Source organism: Amblyomma mixtum, chromosome 1, assembly GCF_055824585.1.
Source record: "Amblyomma mixtum isolate Tamu chromosome 1, ASM5582458v1, whole genome shotgun sequence".
NCBI lineage: Eukaryota > Metazoa > Arthropoda > Arachnida > Ixodida > Ixodidae > Amblyomma > Amblyomma mixtum.
In genome coordinates, this window is record NC_143012.1 from 170,394,544 (window position 1) to 170,404,543 (window position 10,000).

Below are 10,000 nucleotides of genomic sequence, written 5' to 3' on the forward strand. Positions count from 1 at the left end.
ACTTAAATTAAACACACTGTGCAATAGTTCCTTCTTATTTACTTACTTTGCTCTCCCCTATTGAGGCGGCCATTGTTTTATACGACCCATTAATTTCTGTACTTCTTATTCTACTTATGGCGTTATTATCGAGAACTTGCTGGAATTCTCTTACTGATGTTTCTTGCATTTTTTTTAATGGTTTCTTTTTTTTCCACTATTTTGATTCTCTTATTGTTCCATTGCTATGACAGCACAAGATAACTCGGTTCCACATGATTTTTTTGTTTTTGTTTTTTTTTAATACCGCTAACAGCAGAACATGCCTCCTCGGGGCTTGGGAATCAAACAAAATTGCCATGGTGGTGGGTGGTTATTTTTTTTTTTCGATGGTTGCCCCTAAGGATCATCTTTTGAGCTTGATTCGGTCAAAGACCAGAGAGACATTGATGTTCGACCCCAGGGAAGCTCTGAGGTTGTCCGGCACTTATGGTGTCTTCGACTGGTCGTTTCAGATCGCTCTAGAGCGCTCTGAGATGCAGCCGCACGTTCGGCTGGTCGAAATCAAGCGCTCTGACTACATTCGGCTGGTTCTTTCAGAGCGCCCGCCTCCAGCTCAGAGCGCTCTGAGGCGCTCCGAGAAAAAAGTCGGAGCGGCCCCGAGATGTGCTCACGTGACAGAGCCACTTCCGCCGTTTCGCGGAGACGGATGCGAAGCCAGGGTAGCCAGGGCACATCACGACCGGTCTGGCGAGGCATTCTTACGCATCCGTAGAAGCAAGTTTTGGTGCTTTAGGTATTAGACGCAGTTAAAACGTCCCTGCTGTGTGGCTCTGTGAGGGGATATGTCGAAAAGCAGACGAATCATTAAGCTGGGTACGCCGTCCAACGTTAATGGAATTGACGCCGTCTGTGTTGCTGTCACATCTGGGGGCTGCCGCGGCATATCCAGAGTGGTACAACGGGACACTAATTTTTTTTTTTTTTCGACGCGAGCCGGAGACGAAGAACTGCTGGGGCAGCGATACAGGTTCAGCGGCGACGGCGGCGTGGGCGGTGCAGACTGTGTGATTGCTGTCGTTGACACCAGCCGCAGCGGCAGCGCCACTGCGGTGTGGCGATTCCGGAAGTTAGGTCCTTTCCCTCCTTCTTGCGCTTTCGCTCTGAAAACTTGCTGACCATTCGGCTTGACCGGTCTCGCTGTGCGCTCGGAGCTAGAGCGGCTCTCACGTTGCCAAATCCGAACCGGATCGTGGGAGCGACCAGTCGAAGACACCATTAAGTTGCTCACCTCAAAGGGAGCTAGTGCACTTATCTTCAAAGAGTGAAGTTGCTCGACCCGTAGGGAGCCGTTTACTTGTGAATAACTGAGTACCGTTTTGGCCCGAAAGGAGTTCGTGGCCTAATATGTCCACGAGTGGACGCTCTACCCGAAGGGAGCTGATGCCTTTTGTGCCCACTGTGTGAGCTGCTCGACCCGTAGGGAGCTGTCGAAGAGCTTGATGTTTGGTTTATTTGATAGTGGTGATTGCTCACCATGTTTGGTCTGTCATATTGATCCTGGGCTTTCTTTTCGATGGAGGTATCATAGCCCACCGCTGGCCTCACTGTTTTCTTCCCCTTTCCTCCGCCCGGAGACGAAATCATAGGTTAGCGCTGTCTATTCGTTACTTACGTTCCTAGCATTTTTTCGTTTATGAGTGCCGTCATCTCCTCTATGATCTTTACGGCTTTTTTGTTTTTCACTATTTCTGATTTGTTACTTGTGCTGTCATTTGGTAGAACTTGTTTTAATTTTTTTATTAATATCTTTGTGATTTCACAATCTGTGATAAAGTGATCAAAGTTGTCTGCCTCTTCGCCACAGGGGCAGTCTTGGTTGCCCATGCTAAAACGCTTTAAATAAAATGGAAAGCGTCCATGACCACTAATTGCTTGAGACGACCAATGATTAGTGGGGAAATAGTTTGGTATGCTTTTGACGGTGTGGATCCATTGATATGCGTATGTTTCTTTTCCAAATTTTTGCCAATATAGCTCCCACTTGTGTTGAGCTTCTCTGTGGAGTTCGGTTTTAACGAATTTTTTGGTTATTGGGACTGTTACTTCTACCCCGCGTGTTCTCGCTTTATTTGCCAAATGATCTGCCACTTCATTACCGACAATTCCTCTATGAGCTCTTACGTAAGTAAATGTTATCTTATGATTGATCTGTTCTTTAACTAGTGTCCTAATCTGATGTATGAATAAGTTATCATTATGTGGGTTTTTTAGTCCTTGTAACGTTGATAGGCTATCAGTAATTATCTGGTAGTGCTGAGAAGTGCCCTGTACACTTCTAATATATCGTACTGCCTCTTTAATAGCCGTCGCTTCGGCGATGAAATTATTTGCATGTTTTGGTAGTCTGAATAGGTACGAGTCTACTACATTCCCCGTTTTATCATAAACTACAAAGGCCGCCCCAACTGTTGATTCGGTTTCTGAACCGTCTGTGAAGATTTGATAATCTGATGGTTCGATTTGTTTGCCAAAAAGAATTTTGTGTCTTTTTGCTGGGTGAATTGTCCACTTTTCCTTTCTTTGTGCAATTTCCTCCCCCTTAAAAACTTGGTTGTCCCATTGAAAATCTTCTTCGTTGCGTATGATGTTATCAAGACGAATTTCTTTCTCAATGTCAGATCAACTGGTAAAACATTGCACAGTATGTTTAATGAGACATTGGGTGTAGTCCTATAAGCTTTGCATATCTTTAATAGTGGTATTCTTTGGATAGCTTTGAGTTTCCTGATCATGTGAGAGTGTTGTGTGTACCATACGGGTGATCCATAAACAATTATCCTCTCGATTGCTCTCTTATATATTTGTCTTAGATGTCCTGGCGTCATTCCCCAATTTGGCCCTGTGAATTTTGATAGCCGTAAAGTTAATGAGGTAACCTTCTCCTGAACTTGTTTTAGGTGTGGTAGAAATGACATGCCTTCATCAAAAATCACTCCCAGAATTCTCATTTCTTTTACTCTTTGGATATTGACATTATCTAATTTAATTTGCGGTGGTCTTTTCTGATAGTTTTTTCTTCCTACTAGTAGATATTGGCATTTACTGTAATTAAACTGAAGATGATTGTCTGTTGCCCATTTAGAAATTTCCTGAAGTGCTTCCTCACTGTTTTTTTCCAGTTCCATGCGTGACTTGCCGCTTACAGTTATTGTAATGTCGTCTGCAAAGGCTTGAATTTCAAATTTTGATGATTTTTCTTGAGTTAATAACTCTGCCATAATAAGGTTCCAAAGCAACGGACTAAGTGGGGATCCCTGTGGAGAACCCTTTTTAAGTTGGTATTGTAGTTTAAGGTTTTGGGTTTCATACTTTATTATTCTTTTCTTTTTAGTGTATCTAAAATTATGTTCTTTATGTTACTAGGAAAGTTGACTTTATCCAGTATTGGTTTTATGTTATCTTCATTAATTTGATTGAATGCGTTTTTTATATCCAATGATATTATTAGCAGTTTCTTAAGCTTTTCTGTTTCTCTGGTTATAATGTCTTTTATATGACTTAGTGCCATTGTCGCTGACGTTTTATGCTTAACCCCATACTGTCTGCCTGGAAGAAGGTTGTTGCTTGCCAGGAAGTAGTATGCTCTATCATTCAGTAGCTTTTCTAACACCTTTCCGAAAATGGAATTGATGGCTATGGGTCGAAAGGAGTTGGCAGCTACTTGCACTTTCTCCCTATTTTTGGGGATTAAAAATATCCTTGATATTTTCCAAATCTCAGGAAGGCTTCCTAGTCTAAGTGATGAATTGAATGTATTAATGAACTGTTTTTGCTTACTGTACAGTTCTTGAATGAAATGCGTCCTTAAGTTGTCTGGGCCTGGTGCTATGAACTTTTTGAGTGTCCCTACGACATGGCTAACCTCATCCTCTGAGAACTCTATGTCGCGACTTTGTTCTACTTCACTCTCTTCCCCACTCCTTCCTTCATTTATTCCTTGGGTGTTCTCGCTTACGGTTACGTCTCTGTTGTTCCCTTTTTGTCCTCCTTGGGAACTATCGTCAACATCATACAAGTTCCTAAGTATATAATCTACTGTCTCTTCTTCTGATTTAATCACAATTCCCAAATCTGTTGTAATACTTGGTATTATTACTGCTGTTTTAATTTTTTTGGCTGCTAATTTATACGGTAACGTGAAAGGATTCTTGCTTGCCTGCGCACACAATTCCTTCCACGATTTTTCTTTTGCATCATCTAAGTTCTTTTCATATTTTTTAACTGCCTCCTTGTATATTCTTTTGTAAAATTCTCTCATCTCTTCTTGAGCTCTTTGAAACCTTCTTCTATGAGCATTTACTTTTTTTCTTTCAATATCCAGCTCTGGTTTCCACCAGGGCTTGGCTCTTTCTGTTTTGTTCTTAATTACTTTGGAAAATTTTTTCACTAATTGCTCCACCTTCTCATAGAATGTTTGAATTATACTATTCAATTCTTCTTTTGACTGGATGCTTTTGTTTGCAGTTTCAGTCATCCACGTGTCTTTCCCTAGAGTCTCAATGATGTTGAATTCGCCCTTTTTGTAAGTCTTATTACCGGTTCCTTCTGTTCCGGGAACATTTCTAAATAATTATACCTATGGTCACTACACGAATAATCTTCTAACACTTGCCATTTCTGAATGTGTGGATACAGGGATACTGATGTCATGGTTAAATCTATCCAACTTTTGCCATTTGAGGTTTCAAAGGTTGGAAGACACTCTATGTCGTTAACTAGCTCTAAATTATTTGACGTTATAAATTCCATAATTCGCTTTCCCTTTTCGTCTGTGACATCCCCTCCCCATACAGAACTCTTTGCGTTAAAATCCCCTGCTATTAGAATATGACCTGATGAAAAATTCTGTAAGACCCTATCTACCATTTCAAGTGTATGATCTAGACTTTCCCTTGGTGGGATGTAGCAGTTTATACATAGGACCTGATGGCTTCCAAAATTGAGTTTCACGGCTACCATGTTCTGTTCTAGCATAATAGGAAAAACTGAAATTTTTTCATTATGAATTACTATGGCCGTTTTTCGGTTAATTGTTGCCGCTAATATTTTGTGTTTAATGGGAAATCAGATTATTTGATTCTGTAACGCATATGGCTCTTGAATGATAGTAATATCTTGTTTGAGTTGAATTTGAAAATTAGTCAAATGTTTGGTAGCTTTGAATGATCTGGCTAGATTTATTTGCAGAATTTTGCCTATGGTAGCCATGTTGGTTGTCCTGAATTTAATGACCTAGGCTCTCAACAAGGGCCCTGGTTTCTGCTGTCTGTGCAGCCTTAAAAGTGGGGCAGGTCGGGCTCCAGAATGAATGCCGGCACTCTTCCCGGTCGCGACCCCTGTCCTCACACGCCTTACAAAAAAATTCCTTCTCGCTGCACTGGCGGACGTGGTGCTCACCTCCGCAGTCAACACACCTGTTGGGCTTCCTACAAAAGCGCTCTGTGTGTCCGATGGTTGCACAGGATTTGCATTTTGGTACGAACGTCGCATCGTATAATGGACATTTAGTCCACTGGATGTTGATGTCAGAGCGTCCTCTAAAGGACTGAAAGCCATTCTTTGTCAGCTCCAAGACCACAGTCTTGGTGAATTTGCCTACCCTTTCGTAGACCACTTTTACATCTTCTTCAGTGCATTGCATATCGTTCTGCATCAGAATTGTTGGAACAATTTCCTCTGTTACTGTGTCCTTCGGGACTCTGGCTATCTTCACCTGCGGAAGCTTTTTCTTAGGTCGCCGGAGTTCGACCTGCTTCCTGATGATGTCGGACTTGTTCACCTGTTCTTCGACTCTAGCAATAGTGTCTCTAGAGCTGGAAGCAATGACTACTCCCCCTCTGCAGGGCCTCATAGTGACATCTTTAAGTCCCAATGCACAGGGGTCTATATTCTGCCGAATGAGATCCGCGACTCCGTTTGAGCTTAGATCAGCCGCGTGGATGATGACTGCTTCGCTAGGGGGTCTTTGTGCCCTCTCGATTTCCCTCGTCTGGGGGGCGGACGGTTGTCCTCCTCTCTCTACTGCATCCTTCCATGATGTGTTGGCTTGAGTGAGGCTCCCCTCACTATTCTCTCTGTCTCGCATTCCTCTGATGTGACCCTTTAGGCCTTCTACCTCATGGGTAGACTGAAGAAGTAACATTTTCAGTTTGGCCACATTCGTCAGAATGTCATTGACGTGCTGCTCCGCCTCCACATTGCCATTCGTTATCACTGACACCCTTGTTATCGCCCTAAAAATTGCGGCATCAATCTTGCCCATCTTGTTCAAGACGGAACTTTTCGCCACTGGCTCACTGTGCATTGATGAGCACTCAGAGATGAGGGGTGGAAAATCTACATCATCCTGACCTTGTGCTTCGCCAATAATGGGTGACTTGGGAGGCTCAACTATGGGGGTGTCTCCTTGACCCCACTCCTCAATCAAATAGCTATTCCATGCGTCCGCCGTTGGCGTGGTATCTTGCGCTGCCTTCTCCCTCTGCCCACTAAGTGTGGGAGGTGTATTAGTCCCATTTGTTGGGGGATTCTCCTCGATTGTCTTCTTTACCTTCTTATGTTTCTTCTTCTCCTTATCCCTTTCTTTATCTCTCGGCATTTTCGGCCTCTCTTTCTATCTCCTCTCGACTTGTATTTTTTTTCTCCGTTTCTCCTTCCCCTTGGGGGATACAGTTGAAATTCAAAGATTTCACTACAAAGCAAAATTGGTTTAAGAAAAACTTCAATTTTTTTTTGAAAAATACTCTCACAGAGTGTCTTGACTGTCTTAATACGCTCAAAAACTCTTGAACAACCCGGCGGAATTACTCTGGCACGCTCGAGAACGATTCGGCGCAATTCCGCCAAATCTAGCGGATTTCAGTAGGAAAGTGTAGTAACAATTAACTTCCCCATATACACAATGGAAAATGAACGATAACTCGGCACCTAATAAAGCCAGAAACATACAATTAAAAGCATCTGAAAGCTCTAATTGTTCTGGTTAAAATGATATATAACAACACGTATTTGTGTTGAGAGAAAAAAAATTAAGAAGAAAATTTAACACAATAGTCACTCTATGTGAACACGTGGGCGAGGTTTTTCGTTAATAACTTTTTTAAGAATCAAGAAACTGTAGCGCCCGGCGACGCTATAAAGCGCAGGCGCTGAGATCGGCGTTCCCGCGACAAAAGAAAATAAAGAACGACAGCGCGTGCTCAGAGCGCACGCCCGGCACGCGCAGTCCGGAACTAGAAGCCTGCCACGCTGGTCGTCTCTGTCTGGGGCTCCGCTGCGACCCCGCTAATACCTCAACAGTGGTGAACTGGTGAACCGTGCCTTCTATCTCAGCGGCGTTCCAGCATGGCGTACTGGCAGCACCCAAGTTTCGACCCGCCGCTCCCGGCGTTCCGGCCTGCAGGCGTCGGCGGGTGGTTCGCCCAACTGGAGGCTGGGATGTACTTGAACGGCATCACCATCCAGTCGTTCAAACACGAAGTCCTTTGCGACATCTTCCCGCCGACATCAGCTGCAACGGTCCAGCACCAATGACACTTGTGCCAGCGGGCAGCACTACAGTCGGTGACGGCCCCACCATGGCCTCCATTGCCCTAATATGCTTTGTCAGCTCGGCACTCTGCCTCATTCGCCCGTTGCGCAGCAGCCAGGCTCGTCCACCTGAGCCGGCGCACTCCACCCGACTGCTCTTCCCGCCCTCTGACCTGAACTTACCGGACCTTGTAGCGACCCCGTGGGGACACTGTTACTCTAGCTGCCTGCTTGCCTGCCGTGGCTACTCCATCTCTGCCCCGTCGGCACGTACATTCCGACGTTCCGTCTAGGCGGGGGGCCCTGTAGCGCCCGGCGACGCTATAAAGCGCAGGCGCTGAGATCGGCGTTCCCGCGACAAAAGAAAATAAAGAACGACAGCGCGTGCTCGGAGCGCACGTCCGGCACGCGCAGTCCGGAACTAGAAGCCTGCCACGCTGGTCGTCTCTGTCTGGTGCTCCGCTGCGACCCCGCAAACCCTCAACAAAACAAAAATAATATAAGCACGGGTGTGTTCCTTACACTGCAAGGATTCTAAAAATATATGGTATTACAGGTAAGAGCGAAGTATTAAACGCGTGAGAGCAGTTTTATATGCTCCCTGGTATAAAAGGCCTAGCTCGGAGGCCGTTTGTTTACGTTGCAAAATTGCCTATAACTTTCGAAAAAATTTCTCTAAGGAGATAAATGATGTATGAAAATAATCGGAAAGACGGCGCGATTACGGTACACACAATTTAAGCTGATTAGAAAGGGTAGAGAAGGTCAAAAACCCGCAATTTGTGTTCAGCACATGGCCATGTGCTTTGTTTACATACAGTTACGAGAGAAACACACTTATAATTTAAAAACTACTGGACCGATTGACTTCAAATTTGATACACAGGTGCGCGATATGTTTATAAAGGAGGAGTGCAAAAAGTTTTCACTCACTCTGGAAGAATTCCTGGTGAAAAACTCCAAAAACGCGCCAGCGAGCTCCAGGCTGCCCCCACGGCCAGGAAACGCTGATGATGATCAGTAGATAGGGACAGTGGGAATCTCGTTAATCCATTCATGCGCGTCACTAATTAGATGACGAGGCATTTGGCTATTTTTTTTTTTGCGGTTCTTCCCATCTCCCGCCTTAGCCCCCTCCGAAGGCCACCAGGGATCGAAGTCCGTAGCGCAAAGCATCATGCTGGGTAGCCTTCGAGGGGACTAACACGCCGCGATAGCCAATTAAAAGACGTCGCGCGCGCTGAGAGAAGAAGGCACGTATGCCTACTGATTGTCGGCAGTAGTACCGGAATTAGTAAGGAGAGGGATTGGTTAGAAAGGGGCCCCATCCTCAGGTCCTTCTGAAGGCCGTCATTTGTTGGTGCCTGGCGAAGGCCTGTACCCCCCCTGCAAGCAGCCTAGTGTTAATATCTTAAAATCGTTTTGCGCAAAACCTAGGCTCTTTAGGATCTTTACTGAAGCAGGCGCCCAGACACCGCGGTATGATACAGTGACCGCGGATAGCAGCGGTTTCGTGCTTCCGGGAAGTTGTCTAATAAGTTCTGGTATTGCATATTTCATTGATTTTATGTCATGTGCCTGAGCGAGTGTTACCCCCTTCCCCCCGACGACTTGTGCATCCAAGAGCACTGTCTGGCCCTCTCTTGTGAGGACCAGATCAGGGATGCGTGTGCCCTGACGGGTAGGGTAGTGGGGCTCCAACTCGACTTGGAACCCAAGCTCACGAGCGCGTTTTCCCACATAGCGCACGATGCTGTCGTGGCGGGATGTCCTTGACTGGTCGGTCCTGTGACAGATCTGTGTCACGTGTCCTAGGGTCTCAGTGCTGGAACAGCCTGCCCGGCAGTTGGTGGCCACATCCCTGCCTCGCTTGGTGCGGGCTAGGACAGGCATCGCATTAAAACGGAATTTGACTACATTGATGAAATCCCGTCCACTCAGCAGGTGGGTGCCCTCCCGGATCCAGTTGTTCGAACCGGGTGCATTTCCTGCGCCTCTTAATGCCGCGCCATCCGCGCTCGAGTGGAGGTGGTTGCGCCAGAAGGCGCGCACCTGCTTGTTTGTAGCAAGGACTCCACCGTTGTATTTGGTCATTTTCTCCGCCTGAGAGATCAGGCCCCCAACCTACGGCAGCTCCGCCAGTACTCTGCATGAGTCATTCGATGACTCGCGCAGTGCAGTCAAGCGCTTCACTCGTAAGAAAGGCACCGTAGCCCTGAAGGCCATAATTCCCATCCCCCCATCGTCGATCGCCGCGTGAAAAATTGAGTGTGTTAGGTCGTGAGGCAGACGTAACCACCATCGCACTGCGGCTCGGGTGGCCTTGTCAAGCTTGATAAGCAGCTTTGCGGACACGGGTCCCAGCACAACTCTGTGCATCAACCGTGGCCCCAGTCAAACTCCCCGCCTGACACTGTCCTCGGAACAG

At 45.9% G+C, this 10,000-nt stretch overlaps 1 protein-coding gene across 1 annotated transcript in view; it reads right to left on the bottom strand.

The window, feature by feature from the left end:
* Window positions 1-9,465, bottom strand: part of LOC149369769 (uncharacterized) — a 14,577-nt gene extending 5,112 nt beyond the window's left edge. Inside the window, exons 1-3 of the mRNA XM_089576381.1 lie at window positions 9,297-9,465; window positions 2,410-2,489; window positions 1,803-2,214 (exon numbers count right to left, since the gene is read on the bottom strand). Of these exons, the coding sequence (XP_089432507.1) occupies window positions 1,803-2,214; window positions 2,410-2,489; window positions 9,297-9,465 (661 nt within the window). The remainder of the gene's footprint in view (window positions 1-1,802; window positions 2,215-2,409; window positions 2,490-9,296) is intronic.
* Window positions 9,466-10,000: the final 535 nt, after the last annotated feature.